The sequence below is a fragment of the Garra rufa genome, chromosome 6 (genome assembly GCF_049309525.1).
Source record: "Garra rufa chromosome 6, GarRuf1.0, whole genome shotgun sequence".
Lineage (NCBI taxonomy): Eukaryota > Metazoa > Chordata > Actinopteri > Cypriniformes > Cyprinidae > Garra > Garra rufa.
The window spans coordinates 5,662,455-5,682,485 of record NC_133366.1 but is presented as its reverse complement, the minus strand read 5'-3'; the positions used below and the strand labels follow the sequence as shown (position 1 = coordinate 5,682,485).

The 20,031-nt window shown below is 40.3% G+C and overlaps 1 protein-coding gene across 1 annotated transcript; it reads right to left on the bottom strand.

Moving 5' to 3' along the window:
• Positions 1 to 13,042: 13,042 nt before the first annotated feature.
• LOC141336764 (B-cell receptor CD22-like) lies at positions 13,043 to 16,968 on the bottom strand. The gene is made up of 9 exons (XM_073842491.1): positions 16,914 to 16,968; positions 15,888 to 16,235; positions 15,541 to 15,789; positions 14,281 to 14,535; positions 13,939 to 14,181; positions 13,761 to 13,860; positions 13,577 to 13,622; positions 13,228 to 13,438; positions 13,043 to 13,083 (listed from the first exon to the last, which is right to left on the bottom strand). The coding sequence occupies exons 1-9, from the start codon at positions 16,966 to 16,968 to the stop codon at positions 13,043 to 13,045; spliced, it is 1,548 nt and encodes a 515-aa protein (XP_073698592.1).
• Between the last annotated feature and the right edge of the window lie 3,063 nt (positions 16,969 to 20,031).

The window sequence follows — 20,031 nt, the reverse complement described above, 5'->3', positions numbered from 1 at the left end:
TCAACAAATCAAAGCAATCAAACTGAATAAGGCTACACAAATTAAATGAAGAGTACATGGGAAGGAAATTATAAATTAAATTTGTGAGTATCCTTAATACAATACAAAATTATTGCACAATTTAACACTCAGTCAACCTCACATTTATAAATGAGTTCTTATAGAACTTCAAAAATTAATTTGAAGTTTCAAACTTACAGTCCATCAGCAGTCTAGCACAAGAACATGTTAATGCTGACTCGACTTCCCTTTGAATGCTTTACAGCGCACTGGAAACACAAAGGGTCTACGAAACACTTTTCTCCCCTGCTTTGGTGGTTATCTTCCCCAAACTGACAATTTCGTCAGCAATCGCTGTCCCTATGCCAAACTACACAGCCATCCGAGTCACCCTATAATTGAGAACGAGTGTATAACTCACTGCATGTGCATATTTCTCTATATTGTGTGATCTAATGGCTTTTAACGATCTCAATCCTCCACCGCATGTGGAACATTTACTCCGCACTGATAACTCGCGCTGCTCATCTGTAGCTCTCGCGACACTTCATGACTCTCACACAGCCGTGTTTCTTAAAGGGCCAGCGTAACATTATGGCAAAAGATGAGAAAGACATGAAAACACACTCTATGTGCAGTACATTCAAACCACGGTGTGAAATAAACCAGTCTTATGTTTGGAACAACAACTTTTCAACCTGGTTACACTCTCCCCTGCTGAATGTCAACGTCCTCGGTGACTATGAACACTAATCATCTTGCTCCCCTTGAAGCTGCCCTGTGGTGTAAAGGACCATTCCAGCTAGCACCTGGGAGAGCACATCAGGACTAAAAGACACTGCATTGCATGTAGACTTGGGCAATCGGTAAGGGTTATTGTGTATTCCTGCAGTCGTTCTCTGCGTTTTACGTGCAGCGGGACAATTCTCTTCTTGCCTAACACCCTCTTTCCTTATTTTTCTAGGAGTAGGAACAGGTCTCATCATTGGATCCTGCACCGGTAAGTTGACACCTTCCGCCTCTGGCTCAACAGATGCTGATGTCGTTTCCGGGCTATCATCGGGTCTTGCACTGTCACCACTCCCAGCAGGATGCTCCACCTGAAGGTCTCCGAGCTCAGGAATAGGCTGTTCTGGACACTCAGGTATTACAGCTGCTGTTGCTTTCTCCCTAGGACGCAGCACTTCCTCCACTACAACACACTCTGCCTCCAGTAATGGCATCTCTGGCCCTGAACCTGAGGTCATCACATCTTGGACAGGTGGTTTCTGACACCTTGGCTTTGGCAGTGGGACTGGGTTAGTGCAAAGCCTGAGGTTGGATCTGTGCACCCTCTTTGCTGGACCCCCATCAACAGGCTCCACAGTGTACGTGGTCCCTTGTACCTCCAACACCCTGTACACAGTGGAAGACCAGGCATCCTGAATCTTGTTTCGTCCAGGTGGGCGGTGTCGCAGGTACACATGTTGCCCCACATCCACAGCTGGGCAATATACCTTCTCTTCATGCTGCCTTGCTCTTTCCGCCGCTTTCCGTTCAGCATATTCCTTTGCTCGAACATGGGCATCTCGGAGACGTTCTTGGTGCACTTTTAACCAGTCAGGCTTATCATCTGTTACAGGCTCCTGGCCCAACAGAGCATCAACTGGCAGATGCGGCTGGATCCCGAACAACAGATAGTACGGTGAGTACCCTGTAGATGAGTGTGGCGTTACATTATATGCATAAACAAGCTCAGATAAATGTTCTGGCCATCTGCGTTTCTTTTCAGGCGGGAGAGACTTCAAGAGGTCATGGAGTGTTCTATTGAACCTTTCACACTGTGGATTGCCTTGGGGGTGATGTGGTGTTGTGCGAGTTTTCTTGACCCCGTACAACTTGCAGAGCTCCGCAATCACAGCGCTTTCAAAGTTCCTGCCCTGATCAGAATGTAGTCGCTGGGGAACTCCATACTTCAGGAACCATTCTCTGAGGAGGATCTTGGCGGTGGTTTCGGCTTTCTGATCACGAGTGGGAAAAGCTTGACTGAACTTTGTAAACACATCAGTCACTACTAAAACATTTTCTCGCCCATCCGTGGCTGGTTCAAGGGTTGTAAAGTCGACTGCTACCACCTCCAGTGGCCGGGAGGCCAAGAATGAAGCCCAAGGTGCCTTAATCTTGGGTTGCGGCATCTTCGCTAACACACAGCGTTGACATCGCTTCACCCACTGTTCCACATCCTCATGCATTCCTCCCCAGAAACATCTCTGTCTCAACAGACCTAAAGTTCTCTCTATCCCTTGATGTCCCATCTGATCATGAACATTTTTGAGGACTTGATCTTTCAGACAGGTGGGTAACAGCAGCTGGTGACATTCACCAGTATGGACATCATCGATTGCACGGTATAAGAGACCATCCTTTTCTCTGATCTTCGGCCACTGCTTTAATAGGAAATGCACAGATCTGGGCAAGCGTAACTTCTCTGGCTTGGTAGGTTTCTTTTGTCGACTCCAGAACTTCTTAAACACAGAGAGCATTGGATCTGACTCCTGAAACTGACGAAGTTCTGTTTTTGAATACCCCGGCAGAGTCGGAGTATTCTCACCTGCAACATCATCTTCTCCAGCCAAGGATGCCTGTATCTGCCAGACTTTGCTGCACTCCATACCAGCTGCTAACAGGTCTGGCCCCAGAGGTGTCCCTGTCCTGAGTAAGTTACAGATCGACACGCAACCATCATACTCTGCGTCTTCACTTTCGGAGTCTGGTTCACTTGACCCTGGTCTCCTGGAAAGTGCATCAGCAGCAGTGTTGCATCGTCCAGGACGGTATTTCACTTCAAAATCAAAAACAGCAAGCTGGGCCGCCCAACGCTGCTCAATGGCTCCTAATTTGGCAGTCACGAGGTGGCAAAGGGGGTTGTTATCCGTTATGATGGTAAATTTGGATCCCAGTAAATAACTTCGGAACTTTTCAGTGACCGCCCATTTAAGCGCTAACAGTTCCAGCTTCATGCTGCTGTAATTTTGATCATTTTTCTCAGCCCCTCTCAACCTCCTACTGGCATACGCGATCACAGTCTTCTTGCCCTTTTGATGCTGATACAAGACTGCTCCCAACCCTAGGTTGCTCGCATCCGTCTCAATCACAAATGGAAGCGTGAAATCAGCATACCCCAGTGTTGGTGCACTGGTGAGTTTCTGTTTGAGACTTTCAAATGCCGTCTGGCACTGGGAAGACCAAGAGCTCTTAAACACCTGAGCTCCCTTGCTGGGAGTTGTCTCTTTAAGGCACACATTCACTACATCATGCAGTGGCCCAGCTATCTGAGAGAACCCTTCGATGAATCTTCTATAATAACTACAGAACCCTAAGAATGACCTGAGTTCCTTGAGCGTGCTAGGGACTGGCCATTCTTGAACTGCACTTATCTTATCAGGGTCCGTACTCACGCCTCGAGCTGAAACTTGATGGCCTAGGAATCTCACTTCTGCTTGCAGAAAATGACACTTCTCTATTTTCACCTTCAGCCCAGTTTCTCTCAGCCTTTTAAACACTGTTTCAAGGCGCACCAGATGTTCCTGAAAGGTGGACGAGTACACCAACAAGTCATCTAAGTAGATGAGCACAATTTGGAAGACTAGGTCACTCATGCTGGCCTGCATGAGCCGCTGAAACGTTGCAGGCGCGTTGCATAGCCCGAAGGGCATCCGGCGATATTCATAGAGGCCAAAGGGTGTAGTGAAGGCTGTTTTAGGTCTGTCTCTCTCATGGACCGCAACTTGATGGTAACCGTTAGCAAGATCTATTGTCGAGAAAACTTGTGCCCCACCCAACGCATCCAAGCTCTCATCAATGCGCGGCAATGGGAAAGCATCACGCTTAGTCTTGGAGTTTAGTCTCCTATAATCCACACATAGCCTCAGACTTCCATCAGCCTTGCGCACTAGGACGATGGGTGACGCGTAGGAACTTGAGCTTCCCTGTATGACACCCTTCCGAAGTAAACCTGAGATATGCTCTTTGACCTCCTCAAACTGAGTTGGTGGTATCCTGCGATATGGCTGAGAAACGGGAGTATCATCTGTCAAGTGGATCTCATGCTTTACCCGATCGGTGTATCCCAGGTCTTCATCACAAACTGCAAACACATCGGCATGCTTCATGAGTAGTACACCAAGCCTGGCCTGCTGTTCAGGAGTACCTCCTATATGCAGCCGACTTAACAGATTACTTAGATCAGAATCAGTCATTGGCTTATCTCTCTGATCGATTCTCACCTCCTCGTGGTTGGCAGAGATGCGTTGGAATCTTACCTCACAAGTGTCACTTCCAGCACATTGACAGTGAGTGAGTATCCCAAGTCGAACTTTAGGAGGCAGCCAAACATCTTCCTGCGAGAAGTTAACCACTTGAACTGGAAACATCCGACTTCGGGGTGACACTAAGGTAGGCAGGGGGATCAATCCGCCTGGTAAAGGTACACTCCCTGGTTCCAGCAGGAGCCATGCTCTGGTTTCAGTGGCTTTCTTGTTTACTCTGGCATAGACTGTGGCTACAGAGGATGCTGGTACATGGGTTTTGCCCCTACCACTAACTCTGGCAGACAACATTCTTTCTACGAGCTCAACTTCCTGTACATGACTGAAGGCATCCCTCCACACAGAGTCCAACTTCCCTCCCAAAGTGGTGTCGAACTCAGTCAGTGCAAACTCTCTGCATCTCTGGGTGATGTTCATGCCTATGATACCAGGGGGCATGGGATCTGACTCAGCAGTGTCCCCGTCTCGGACAATCAAAAACCCACACTCAGGTATAGTTAGCCCCATCACCTGGATGTCCAATTCAACATAGCCCAAGTATGGCAATGGTAGCTTGTTTGCTGCAGTAATTCTTAGCCACTTAGAGGTGCAGTGAAGGTCCTTGTCTTCTCCATTGAGGTTTTCTCTGAAGAAACTTTCGGTTAGGGTACTCACATTACTTCCTGTGTCTAGCAGACATCTAACTAAAACACCCCCGATGTGAATATCAACTTCAGGGCACTTGCCAACTGCACGCTCCAGGAACCGTTCTTTTGTTAATGTACTACAACGTGAGCCTTCTGGTTTGCCTCTCATTGCTTGGCTCACAGCAACGGAGGGGCCCCATTTCCCTGTGCCGCAGAACCTGTGTTGGCAGTGGACTGACTTTTGAAGCTACGTGGAACGGGACACTGTCTAGCTACATGTCCCACCCCTTCACACCTTAAACAAATGGGTTGGCCATCATCTGTATACTTGGGCTTGACTTTGGGTTTTCCACCCTGACTACCACTGGAACTGACCTTTTGTACAGTGAGTTCACGAACTGCATTAGTGAGTTCTCCAATAGCTTTACCCTGCTGAGTGATGGTCTTTACTACCTCCTGCAAGGCCACTGCTATGTCACTTTGTGCAGCACTGACCGGACTAAACTGCTCTGACATCTCTCCAGAAAATGTACTCACAATATTTCGATTCCTAGCCACATTTGAACCACGGGGCCTGTCCTCCACAACCCACATCATGGCCTCTTCGCGGACATCAAATAAGGTGGACTGAGGCTTTTCCCTGACAAGCTTGCGCAGCTCTCTACGCAAAGTCACATCTCGTATGCCTTCAATGAACTGATCTCTTAAAGCGACCTGGGGATCGGACACAGCGTTATGGGAGTGTTGGAGAGCAGAACTCAAAAGCTGAGAGAGAGAATGAGAAAAGTCACAGAAGTCTTCCCCCTCTAACTGTTTGCGCGCATAAAAAGCATGCAATAATTGGGGTGTTGTGCGTTTCTCCCTAAAGGCCCCCCGCAAATATGAAAACAAATCACTGGGTTGTTTGGTCTCTCCCCCCATGCGTAACTTTACTTCATCTAAGGCCGAACCTCTTAAATGTGAAATTATGAAGTCCACTTGGTCATCAGTGTTCAAACCCCTTACCCGAATTACACGTTCGACCTCGTCAATGAACTCATCAACAGATTGACCATCTTTAACATAGTCACCACTAAAGGGCACAATCTGACGCTCCCTTGGAATATAAACATACGACCTACTGGCGACATTACTCATATTAGCAAGGGTTGACATTACTTGGTCGTGTCTTCGACCTAGCTCCAGTATTTGTGACTGCAGTTCTGCTACTGGATTACCTTCATCTTCCCGACTCGCAGCACCAGCACTGTTCACATTCTGGCTGGTTCCAGCCCGAGCAGCCGGCACATCGCTGTCCAGATCCATGTTCATATGATGTCTCTTACTTGAATAGCACACAGTCAAAAGTCACTACAGTCCAACCTGAAAGGGGCGATTCCTCAAAGTCTCTTTTGCCAACTATTTCAGCGGTGAAGTGAACACCCTCCTGCGTTTCCAAAAGCTGGTCCCTTGCTTCCCCGCAGGCTCCCCAGGCACGCCACACTTCACGTCGTCGACCTCCTCGCCACCAGCACTCGACCCTTCTTCACCACTACCGTTGTCTATGCTCCCCAAATTTAGCAATAGGGACCCCACTCCTGGTACCAAAATCTCTGTGGCCCGGAATATGAATTTGAGACACCGGACACAGGATGAAGAATTTAAAGGGGTCTTTTAATCCAGACTGCACTTGAATCAGCGCAGCGTTAAGAATGCAAATTTTGGGGAATTAAAACAGAAAAGTTCAAGCTTAAAACAACAAGACCAATAAAATGATCTTCGCTACAAATTGAGTATGTGTCTTTTTCCACATTCACAATAACCAGCTAACATAGACAACGGCAGTAGCCTCTCATGCTGGAAAACAAATAGAAATGTAGATGTAATAGTTGTCAACAAATCAAAGCAATCAAACTGAATAAGGCTACACAAATTAAATGAAGAGTACATGGGAAGGAAATTATAAATTAAATTTGTGAGTATCCTTAATACAATACAAAATTATTGCACAATTTAACACTCAGTCAACCTCACATTTATAAATGAGTTCTTATAGAACTTCAAAAATTAATTTGAAGTTTCAAACTTACAGTCCATCAGCAGTCTAGCACAAGAACATGTTAATGCTGACTCGACTTCCCTTTGAATGCTTTACAGCGCACTGGAAACACAAAGGGTCTACGAAACACTTTTCTCCCCTGCTTTGGTGGTTATCTTCCCCAAACTGACAATTTCGTCAGCAATCGCTGTCCCTATGCCAAACTACACAGCCATCCGAGTCACCCTATAATTGAGAACGAGTGTATAACTCACTGCATGTGCATATTTCTCTATATTGTGTGATCTAATGGCTTTTAACGATCTCAATCCTCCACCGCATGTGGAACATTTACTCCGCACTGATAACTCGCGCTGCTCATCTGTAGCTCTCGCGACACTTCATGACTCTCACACAGCCGTGTTTCTTAAAGGGCCAGCGTAACATTATGGTAAAAGATGAGAAAGACATGAAAACACACTCTATGTGCAGTACATTCAAACCACGGTGTGAAATAAACCAGTCTTATGTTTGGAACAACAACTTTTCAACCTGGTTACATATAGACACGGAGACGCTTTTTGGAGGGTCTAAAACAAAAATATGAATATTTATAAAACGGTTAGTTCCATTCCTCAATTCTGATTGGTCAGCAGCTGTGTCGTATTCATGATACGGCTCTGCTATAACCGCTTCACTCAACGGTTTTGTGTATCATTGAACCCCCTTAGCAACCACCCTTAGCAACGTAAACACAGCTGCAGCAGTTAGGGACTACTTTTTACAGCGGAAGGCAGTTAATGATTTTACTTTATGAAAACGTACAACTTAATATATATAAATTAATATATATTTTTGATTTTAATATTTTTATTGTGTGGTAACCGTTTTATAAAAGCAATAAGGTACTTGAGGCCGTGCTGTATCATGAATAAATCACGCCTGAAGGGGTTGCAGGCACTCCGCTTCACGTCGTGCCTAACAATGCCCTTCAGCCGTGATTTATTCATGATACAGCACGGCCTCTCGTACCTTATTGCTTAAATATATATCTGCATTTAGATGCCATACAAATCTGTTCAGAATGACTAAACAGTAGAATACAGCGGTCTGAATAAGAGTCGACAGCATCAGCGGACAGTTCATCTTTCAGAATGATGTTCATATAAACACCACTGATCCTCATAAACTCCTCCAAAACACACTTCAGCGAGCTTCATGTTATAAAACACTTGACTATACTGAAATGTGTTTGCTTTTACCTTGATTACAATTTTCATCCATCAAAATTTTACTAGTAAGACACTGCCTTGCTATATTCAGACCTACTCTTGATTTTAGCACCGGCTCATTAGGGGCGAAAAAAAAAAAAAAAAAAGATTTTTTTGGATTAGATTTGTGGACACTGATTAGCTACATTTTATGTCATATGTTGAATACTTTTATATCATGAGTTGGCTAAACTGCTACTCTTTCGCCCAATAGATATGTAGTCCTGAACAAGCTTTTTAAAGACGACTTAAAGGAGAAAAAGTAAATCTTTACTCACACATGACATTGAGATGAACAGCAGGAGAGATGTAAGTGTGTCCATGTAGAGCACAGTTATATCTGCCTGCATCCTCTCTTCTGACTGACTGCAGCAGGAGTTGATTGTTTGTGTCTCTTCTCTCAGTTAATGGCTGTGAGTTTCTGTACCAGATGAATGTTGCTCTGTCAGTCAGAATGCAGCTGCTTTTACATGTCAGACGGACTGAATCTCCCTCTGTCACTCTCTCAGGAGACTCCACCTGAAGATCTGAACACAACACACACATTATATCTAGTGCTGCTGTCATACACTCATTATTATTCAACATAATGCACTAAAGAAGAGTGAAACCCCACCTGTGTCATCATTGACAGTAAGAATCACTCCTGGATGACCAAGATATATCCCACCAGTTTTATTAGTGGTGAATCTGAAACAGTACATGTGTTCATCCTTCTGTGTCACATGACTCAGTCTGATGGTGCAGTTCTGCTGTTTATCTCCCAGATACTGAAGCCTCTGACTGTATTCAGGGTCCACAGACAGATCTGGAGGCTCTACACCCTTTACAGGGTTTTTGGTCCAGAACACTTTCTTGATCTGATATTCAGTAGGGTATGTATAAGTGCAGCTCATAATCACTGATGAGTCCTTTAGTGCACAGATGTGTGAATGACTGTAACTCACACTCCAACCAGCACTAGAAACGTCTGAAACACAGAATCTATCAGAATGAATATGTTGTTTTATCAGTTACAACAAACCATGAACATAGATTTTTTTACTACTTTAAAACAGTAGCTCATTACAGAAAATAAAGACCGATTTTCACAGAATCTATTGAGTGATAAATGATGTGAAGTTCATAGTCAGCTTTTATGAAGGGTGTTGCAGAAAGCAGAAATAAAAGCACAGAGACAGAGATGTGAAAAACAGAACCAGGAAATCAGCCGCGAACAACATGCTGCACTATCAAATAATACAAAACAAGACTAAAACAATAATCAAAGTTGATTTATTACCTTTTTTGTGTGCCTTTTACTCCGTCTACATCTCTGAGCTCATCTACATGCTTATTAACTCATTTGACACAATAACTATTTGACATATTTACTTCTGAGATCAAGAGCCAAACATATTCACAGTCTATTGTTACACTGATATTCAGATGCTCTACAATGAGCACATCCCTCCTAAACCACCTGACACTGACTAGCAAATAACAAAAGACTATTGGACATTTATAATAGTTATTAAAAGTCATTTGACGTATCTCACCCAAACTTCCTGTTTAAAAGGAAATATGCAAGTACAGGACCAAAAAAGTGCTCCTCCGCCGCTCATTGTGAGGCCTTCAATAAAAACATCAGAGTGTTTCTAATGTGAATGTAACAGAGACTCACCGTGAATCATGAGCAGAAAGATCAGAGGAAGACGAGGAGCCATTCTGACCGACATCAGCATCAAATATATCTATAAAACAGCATTAATCAGCAATGATAATCATTTACCATACATCACCCTATATTCTTCACATTTCTCACGTTAAGGCATGTATATTATACGACCAACAATTTTCATTGAAGTACGAGTGTGTTTGTCTTACCATGTTGAAGCTCATCAGATCAACAGCAAACAAATGACTGACTGTTTTGACACATGCACTTCTAGCTCTAGAGTGATGGACTATTTGTGGTTAACACTGTTTTAATGTCCATCAGCAGAAATATCAGTGTCCCTCCCTTAACAAGAGAAATACATTACTGAACTAAAACTACAGACAAACAGTGATGCTTTTCTTTAAGTTAATTTAAATGCATTTACTGAAGATGTTTAGAACATGATTGTGTAAGCAGACATCTTTCATTATTGTATCGTGTGATTCACACAGGATGATGGTCCATTAGAGCAGGGGTTCTCAAACTTTTTGGGGCCAGGGACCGCTTACGGAGAGAAAAGGAGCCTCTCATAATTATACCAGTGAATACAATTTGTACTCTTATTAGACTTCTGTTTTTCTGGAATTTAAAATTTTTTTCTGGATTGTTTAATATTACTGGATTGCATGTTTTTTGTTTACTTTTAATTTCTGTAGTACCTCCATTCTTTTCTCTCTGCAATGCTGTCAATCTTCTCCAGCAGTTCAGTGACCTGAATGTGATCGTCTCTGTCCTGATTGTTGAATGAGTGAAATCTGCCACCGCAGCCGTCAACCATTGATTGAAGAAACCTTCTCTCTGATGTACTCCTCTAATGATTCCCCTCTCAGACGATCAGCGTGAGTGAACAGAATGATGGTGTTTTGAGTAGCTGCTTCCCCAAAGTTCTCCTGAATCCATTTCACTGTGTTTTTCTCATCCTCTATGAATCTCACACCAGTCTGATTGACCAGCATAAACACATGAGGAACAAACATTTTAACACATCTCACTATTTCACTCTTTAATGTCTGATTTGTCATTGTCGTGTCAAACAGGCCTGCAGTGTTGATGACTGAGATGATCCGCTCTCTAACAAGCATTAAGTAACTGATTCTGGTAAAACAGCCTTGCTAAAACACTCTCTGTCCAGGAGGGTGTGTGAACTCTTACCTGATCCAGTTTTACCCACCAGCACATTCCTGAGATCAGATGAAAACAGTCCTGTGAATCACATGATAATGTCTGGGATTAGACAAAGCATTCCAATTATAAATTTTAAATAAAGTTGACTTTGTTTGTAATATGTTAGACCTGGGCTGCCCAACCCTGTTCCTGGAGATCTACCTACCTGAAGACTTTAGTTCCAGCCCTGCTCCAACACAGCTGTCTGTACTTATCAAGTGCTACATAAGAGAGTAATTAGCTGCTTCAGGTGTGTTTTACCAGGGTTGGAAATAAACCTCTGCTAATTCTCAGTAAGAACTTCTGTATGACAAATAAAGTCAAACTGGGTGCGTTTCCCAAAAGCATCATCACTGGTTGCAAGGTCCGTTGAACTCTGTTGGAAACGACAGAACTTGTGACCAAAGTTGCATTTGGAGAACACACCCCTGATTAGTAATGCATGAAGCTGGTAATGCTGTGTGTGGAGTTGTTTAATCCATCTTTGCTGAGATTTAGGGCTACAGCAGGGCTTAGACTAAACCAGGATTAGGCCGTAGTTCAATTAAGACATTTAAGTAATTTTTCTAAACGTGCCTTAGAAAAAAAAAACACATTACTGGTGTGTATCTTGAGACAAATCAAAGGCACTGATATATTTTAAGATCAGTCAGTACAATTTTCTTTTAGTTGAAACAGCTCAGACTTGCAGTTCAGTCTGGGACTAGGTTTAAGCCTCGTCTGTGAAACCTGAGGTTAATGTCTTTTATTTCAGTTGATTTCATCTAAGGCTGTGACTGGAAGTCAGTTGTAGTAATTATAAATAATTTGTAATATTCATTCTCAAATGGGAATCTTTGTTTTGATTAAATCTATATCTTTTTATTTAGATCAAAACTATAGAATTAAAATTAATTGACTTTCTTCAAAATAAAAATATACTTTCGTACCAGGTTTTATAAAATAGTTTTCATATAATGTTTAGTGCAAGTCATTTTTCTTTGGCTCAAGTTTTAAAATATAGATGTAAACCACTAACCTGTTTTTTTTAATTGGATGAATGAACATATTTTTCAGTGTAGCTCACAATGACCGCCATTCAACATGTTTACAGTGATTGCGGTTCGAACAAATTAGTAAATTATTACACAATTATCCAACAATCACTCAGTAAGCAGTTGAACACAGGTTTTGTGTTCGCTGGTCTCTATCACTCATTTGACGCTGCTGTAGATCACTGATGCATCTTCCACAGTTTGAACATTAGATTTGTTGAATTTCTTTATCGCTCAAAATCCTCCAAACCAACCAAAACACATTTGACCAGTCCCAGCAAGATTATTTATTTTCAAAGAAATCAGCCTCAGCTGTTGTTCAGTGGATTTCTCAGCAGTGTCCTCGTCTGCTCAGTGAGATCCAGACCACTTGATAATATTTCAGGTTTAGATAATATGTTATGAAAAGTAATCACTCAGACTCTTATTTTAATCAAAGGTGTAATCAAATCACCATCTGAGATGGTTTCGGTTTATTAAAACAATAACTCATAAGCGATAAACAAAATAGCATGTACACTTATATTTACACTTACATTTCATGTCATTTCATAAGAGGAAGGCAAAAAGAGGAAGTTTAAAATCTCAATGTTTCCAAATCAATCCCCAGTGAGTTTAATTAAAAATAGAAATTATTCAAAGCAATCAATTCTTCCAGCAGTTTCATTATTCATTTATGTCCTCCTGCTTTTTAATTAATCAAATAATTTCTCTTAACTTAAATAGGATTGTTTGATGCTTCGAGTTTTCGGTCGATTGTGGAATCGACCAGCGATGGCTGTCTTTTTTCTTTTGCTTGATCTGTTTGTGATAGTCTCTCTGAATTCCTTGGACAAGCATATCGTCAAAATCATTTTTTTAAAGCTCCTGATTTTTTAATGTTTCCTAGAGTAATTTGTCCAGGAGACTCCACATAATGAACTTTTAAAGCTCCTGATCCATTGGGGCTAAACTCGACAGATTGCCTAAAAAACAAACAAACAAGACATCAATGATGTTACAGCTCAGATTAGACGATCTGTGCTGGTGAAGTTAGTGCTGGTTAAGTTATTATTTTCTCACCTCACAGCAGCATCAGTTTGAATAAACTCTTATATTGTCATACTGACATTCATTGTCTTCTGGTCTGTTTTTCTCTTTCTTTCGGTGATGTTGGACAGTTGCATACTGGATCTCCTCAGTATCTGTGGATTCAGGAGTTTTTCCTCTGGATCTGCTGGGTTTCACACTGGCATACAGAACGTCATTGACTGTATCAGCTTCAGAAAGAGACTCGTCATGAACTGAAGCCCTCTGTGATGCATCTGAATAGAGATCATTCTGAAAGACAAGAAAATAAATAAGAAAAAATGAGTTCACACAGCGGGAGGTCTTTTTACTTTTTAGACCAAGTATAACATCGGATAACGGCTGATTGATTAATTTTCTGTAAAGTTGTGTTGTGTTTGAATGATTTACCGGTTCCATATTGAGATCTTCAGTTTTAACATTCTTTTGTTTGCTCCTGTTATAATCACATCAACAAATGTATAGAGAGAACATATGAATGCTGTTCTTAAAGTATAATAAACATATATGAGCCATTTTTAACAAGGACGAAGGTGAACATGTATAATCACAGCAGTTTTTTTATAGAACTCACATTTTAAACAGGATGATTATGATTATGATGAGAATGATGAATAATCCTCCTCCAGATGCCGCTGTGATCACAATCACATTCATACCAGCACCATGATGAACTGAAAGAGGAAGATCGTCATAATTAACAAACTGATGAATGATGTGAAGATACAGGAGTGTGTTAATAAAAGCTTCACCTGTGACAGTAACAGCGTCTGATCTCTGAGATCCATGTTGATTGTGAGCCTCACAGTAGAAGCGTCCACTCTGTAGTGCACTGAAACTCTGTCCAGATCCAACAGATGAGCTTTGATTCTCCTTAAACCAGCTGAAGTTCAGAGCAGGTGGGTTTGAATCACTGCTGCAGATCAGAGTCACTGAATCACCTTCCAATATTTCAGCAGATCCAGTTATGGACACTGAGACGTTCCTGGGTCCATCTTAAAAAAAAAAAAAAAAAAAAAATGTATATCATTAACAACCACAATACATTTTACATTAGAATATTTAATATAACATTTACTGAATCATTAACTCACACATGACGTTTAAAGTCACAGCATCAGAGTCTTTCTCTCCATGTTTATTGATGGATTTGCACTTGTATTCTCCACTGTGATCAGAGCTGATGTTTGAGATGCTGTAGATTCTTCCAGATCCTACAGATGTTCCTCCTTTAAACCAGCTGATTTCTGGAGGTGGGTTTGAATCACTGCTGCAGATCAGAGTCACTGAATCTCCCTCCACTATTTCACCAGATGGACTGATGGAGATCACAGGATTCACTGGAGGATCTGAAAGGTTTCAGATGAAGTATTTATCAGTGGTGGTTGGTGTTATTTTTTAGGTAGGGCTGAAGTTTGTTATAATTGGGCAATTTCAGCAAACATCCCAGTATGTTGCTAAGCAGTAAAAGTTAAAGAAAAAAGTAAACAGTCTGCGATTCTTACATATCATCTTAATTCAGGTAATTATTTATTTGTATTTTGATTTTAAGTGGTTTCTTGTATTTTAATGTCATGGTTGTTATAAAAATAGATTTTGTAAATTTTGTACTCCGGCTTCCAGTTCATTCATTTATTTAGTTCCTCTAATTTGGTTCACGCATTTACAGACACAGTTTCAGTTGATTTTATCTGAAGCACAGTGATCAAGTAAACAGATCTGAACTGAAATATGCATAATCTGTCAAACAGCAGAAATTGTGAGGGGAAAACTAAGTTTTACGTTTACAGCTTTTATAACTACAAGTCAATGTGCAACACCAAACAGGACCACATGGAGATGCTTTGACGTGACTGCATTTAGATACCATACAAATCTGTTCAGAATGACTAAACAGTAGAATACAGTGATCTGAATAAGAGTCGACAGCATCAGCGGACAGTTCATCTTTCAAAATGATATTCATATAAACACCACTGATCCTCATAAACTCCTCCAAAACACACTTCAGCGAGCATCATGTTATAAAACACTTGACTATACTGAAATGTGTTTGCTTTTACCTTGATTACAATTTTCATCCATCAAAATTTTACTAGTAAGACACTGCTTTGCTATATTCAGACCTACTCTTGATTTTAGCACTGGCTCATTAGGGGCGATAAAAAAAAAAAAAAAAAAAAAAAAAAATTGGATTAGATTTGTGGACACTGATTAGTTACATTTTATGTCATATGTTGAATACTTTTATATCATGAGTTGGCTAAACTGCTACTCTTTTGCCCAATAGATATGTAGTCCTGAACAAGCTTTTTAAAGACGACTTTAAGGAGAAAAAGTTAATCTATACTCACATGTGACATTGAGATGAACATCAGGAGAGATGTAAGTGTGTCCATGTAGAGCACAGCTATATCTGCCTGCATCCTCTCTTCTGACTGACTGCAGCAGGAGTTGATTGTTTGTGTCTCTTCTCTCAGTTAATGGCTGTGAGTTTCTGTACCAGATGAATGTTGCTCTGTCAGTCAGAGTGCAGCTGCTTTTACATGTCAGACGGACTGAATCTCCCTCTGTCACTCTCTCAGGAGACTCCACCTGAAGATCTGAACACAACACACACATTATATCTAGTGCTGCTGTCATACACTCATTATTATTCAACATAATGCACTGAAGAAGAGTCAAACTCCATGAAAGTCACCTGTGACAGTAAGATTCACTCCTGGGTTATCAATCCAAATCTCGTCACGTTTATTAGTGGTGAATCTGAAATAGTACATGTGTTCATCTTTCTGTGTCACGTGACTCAGTCTGATGGTGCAGTTCTGCTGTTTATCTCCCAGATACTGAAGCCTCTGACTGTATTCAGTGTCATTAAACAGATCTGGAGACTTTTTACCCCTTTCAAAGGTTTTGGTCCAGAACACTTTCTTGATCTGATGTACAGCAGGGTATGTATAAGTGCAGCTCATTATCACTGATGAGTTCTTTAGTGCACAGATGTGTGAATGACTGTAACTCACACTATAATCACCAGCACTAGAAACCCCTGAAACACACAATTCATCAGGATGAAAATGTTGTTTCATCAACAGACCATGAACACATGACTTTAAAAGAGCAAGTCTTTACATGCAATTTCATCAAAGTTTATTGAGCGATAAATGATGTGAAGTTCATCATCAGCTTTTGTTGCAGAAAAACAGAAATAAAAGCACAAAGACAAAGGAGTGAAATGAGAACCAGGAAATCAGCCGTGAACAACATGCTGCACTATCAAATAATGAAAATGATGATTTATTAAAAACTTATTGTGAGTTATGTGACTTTTACTTTGTCTAACATCTCTAAGCTCATCTATATGCCAGTGAGCTCCTATAACAAAATAAGTATTTAACTTACGCACATTTACTTCCGCAACCATGAGCTCAAAATATTGACAACCTGGTGTTAAACTGATTCTGTCCAATCAGATGCTCTGAACAATGAACATGTTCCTCCTAAACCACCTGACACTGACTAGCAAATAGCAAAAGACTATTAGATATTTATAACAGTTGCATGTCCTTTGCAGTTTCTCACCAAACTTCCTGTTTAGAAAGAAATATGTGAGTACAGATCAAAAGAAAGTGCTCATCTGCTGCTCATTGCGAGGACTTAAATTAAAAAATCTGTATTATAATTGTGTTTATTTAGTGTTTCTAATGTGAATGTAAGAGAAACTCACTGTGAATCATGAGCAGAAAGATCAGAGGAAGACGAGGAGCCATTCTGACCGACATCAGCATCAAATATATCTATAATACAGCATTAATCACCAATTATAATCATAACTTTCACCATACATCACCCTATTCTTAACACCTCCCATGTTAAAACATGTATATGAGCAGTAATCATCAGTTTTCATCGAAGTACGAGTGTGTTTGTCTTACCATGTTGAAGCTCATCAGATCAACAGCAAACAAATGACTGACTGTTTTAACACATGCACTTTTAGCTCTAGAATGACAGACCATTTGTGGTTAACACTTGTTTTGTCCCTCCCTCAGCTAAAGAACAACTAGACAATTACTGGACTAAAACTAATGTAAAATTGTGTTTAGTTTCAGAATTTGATAATATTGAGCAATTTGACACCATAAAACAATACTTTGTCCATTGTGAAGCTGCACGATTATGATTTAGTTCGGTAGTTCAGAGTATAATGATCAATTATGATTGAATAGCAGGACTAACATGCAGTATGTTACAGAAATAAACTTGAAACCTTGAAACCTTACGGTAATGTCGGTAATGAAAAACATGCTGCACTATCAAATACACAGATGACGATTAAAATAAATCAATAATAATCAAAACTAAACAATGTTGATTTAAAAACAATGTGTTATTAAAATGTGAGTTTTGTGGCTCTTAGTTCATGTCTGTCAGCTCTGAGATCTCTTATATATTAATACAACCATTTGACACATAAACTACTATCATATCAACACACTGCTTTTTGAGAAAATGGGCCAAAAGTATTCAAGATCTGGTGATACACTGATGTTTATCCAATCAACTGCTCTGATGAGTGAGAAAGTCCCTCCCCTAAACCACCTGACAATAACAAATGAGCAAATCATGTTCAAGGCTGTGACTTCATCAGATCAACAGCAGCCAAATGACAAACTTTTTTAACACATGCACTTATACTGTAGCTCTACTGGCTTTGTGTGGTTAACACTATTTTTTTGTTGTTTTTATTTACACACCACAAAGTTGCAGAAATATCAGTCCCTTTACAAGACAACAACATTACTGGACTAAAACTATCTAAAGAAATTTATGTATTTTTCTTTAAGTTAATTTAGACATATACACTCAAGATGTTTAGAGAACAGGATTGTGTAACCAGATGTTCTTCTGGCTATTTCACACTTATTATGAAGATAGGTTGATGCACCTGTCACAGCTCACTTTAGTTCACCATTGTCTGGTCTCTTCGTTCACACCTGGGGCCTCATTTATAAAGACTTGTGTAGAAACCATCCTTGATTTTATCTAAGAACTTTTCTGATTTGATCGTAAGAGCGATTCAGAGAAAACGAACGTACCACGAAATCCATGCGTCCGCCAGTCATTCGGTTATAAATCACAAATGATCGTGGAATTGTGTGCAGCTGAATGTTCCGCCGTCGAAACGGCCCTGCTTAATTAATTAACATATAAAATGAGCTCATTCCTAAAGCAAAAACTCTGTGACAATGGCAAGTAAAAAGGAGCGCACGAAATCAAATTATAGTGAGGCTGAACTATCTGCAATACCAGGCATTACCACAAGGAAACGGTCGTACGCCAAGCTGGAATCTGACGTGGAGATAAGTACTTTTCCACGTCAAAGACGGTTTTTATAAATCTGTACTTTGACGTGGATTTGATCGTACGAACACTCTAAGATCAAATCAGTGCGTAAGAAAGTTTTATAAATGAGGCCCCTGGTGTTTACGTATAGTTATATACTTACACACACTTATAGTTATACTTTCATGGTTAGATCACTGCATCTATACAGCTTTAAATCTGGGTAATTTACTTACCTTTTTGTCAGTGAGCACTGAAATGTGTGTAGGGAAAATAGACTGGTCTAACTTAACTGAGGAGAGTATACTGTGTCTAATCTGACACGATGTTGAGTAATCGAGATTCACAGAGAGACACAACTGCATGCTGTGATATTAATTGTAAGAACCCTCAGCACATTGAGTTGTGTACTTGTTCTAATATTGTGGAGCCAGTATTTATGGCTTTTAGATTTATTTTATATTTGTAGTACTTCCAGAGTTCTCATGTTTTATTGATGCCTCTAAAGCCTTTGATCATGCAAAAAAATTAAATAAAGGAGTTTCTAAATCTCTTGTGAAAATTCTGGCTGTTTTATGCTAGTGCATGTAAAATGGGGTAACTATGTGCCTCAATGTATGCAATGGAGTTAGACAGAGAAGCATTCTATCTCGCTTTCTCTTTAATGTTTATATGGATGACTTTGAAGCTGTTAAACAGCTGTGGATCAGGTTGTATGGTTGGTAACGCCATCATTAAGTACTTCATGTATGTGGATGATTTGGTGATTTATTTATTATTATTTTTTTGACCATATAGTGCTGACCTTCAACAGTTACTGAGGGATTGCTCTGAATATGGTTCAGACGCTGACATTAAATACAATGCAAACAAGAGTAATATTCTGATTATTAGGAGTAAGGAGGACAGGAAGCTTTAATTTCCTGACTTCTCTCTGTCTGGCATTGCCATTATATAACTGATTAATTGTGTGATGATAGATACATTTAGAGACGTTTGTCCTTAATAAAAAAAAAAACAAACAAACAATATGGCAGCACAGTGGCTTCACTTTTAGGAAGTCATGAGTAACCCACACTCAAAAAAATAATTCGGTCTAAAAATAAACTTTATGTAATTCAATTAAATGCTAATTTTCCATGTATTTGGATTACATAGTTTTAATATAAACATATTAATAAACTTAATGTGATTCATATGCATCAGTGATACGTGAATGAAACAGGTAAGGTTTATGTAATTATTCCCAGTGTTAAACAAGCACTGCTCAGTGTTCATGTGTTTCCACACTACAGAGTGTTCAAGTAGCATTGACACAGTGTTGGAGTTAATGAGATCATTATGTGATGATTGATCATTAATGATGAACACCTGCTGAATCATCAATGGAAAGAGAAACACAAGAACTACAGCTGACTTCAACCACAGCCTTAGAGGAAATCAACTCAAATAAAACAATACATTAAACCTCTCAAGATCTGATTCAACAACTCCACAAA

What these genes read in the sequence shown, in the direction of transcription:
- LOC141336764 (XM_073842491.1), bottom strand. Translation starts at nt 16,968, where the DNA reads ATGTCGGTCAGAATGGCTCCTCGTCTTCCTCTGATCTTTCTGCTCATG. An exon ending in CTTTCTGCTCATGATTCACA is followed by an intron (nt 16,236 to 16,913) that starts GTGAGTTTCTCT and finishes TGTGTGTTTCAG; the next exon opens with GGGTTTCTAGTGCTGGTGAT. An exon ending in TGTGACTTTAAACGTCATGT is followed by an intron (nt 14,182 to 14,280) that starts GTGAGTTAATGA and finishes TTTTTTTTTAAG; the next exon opens with ATGGACCCAGGAACGTCTCA.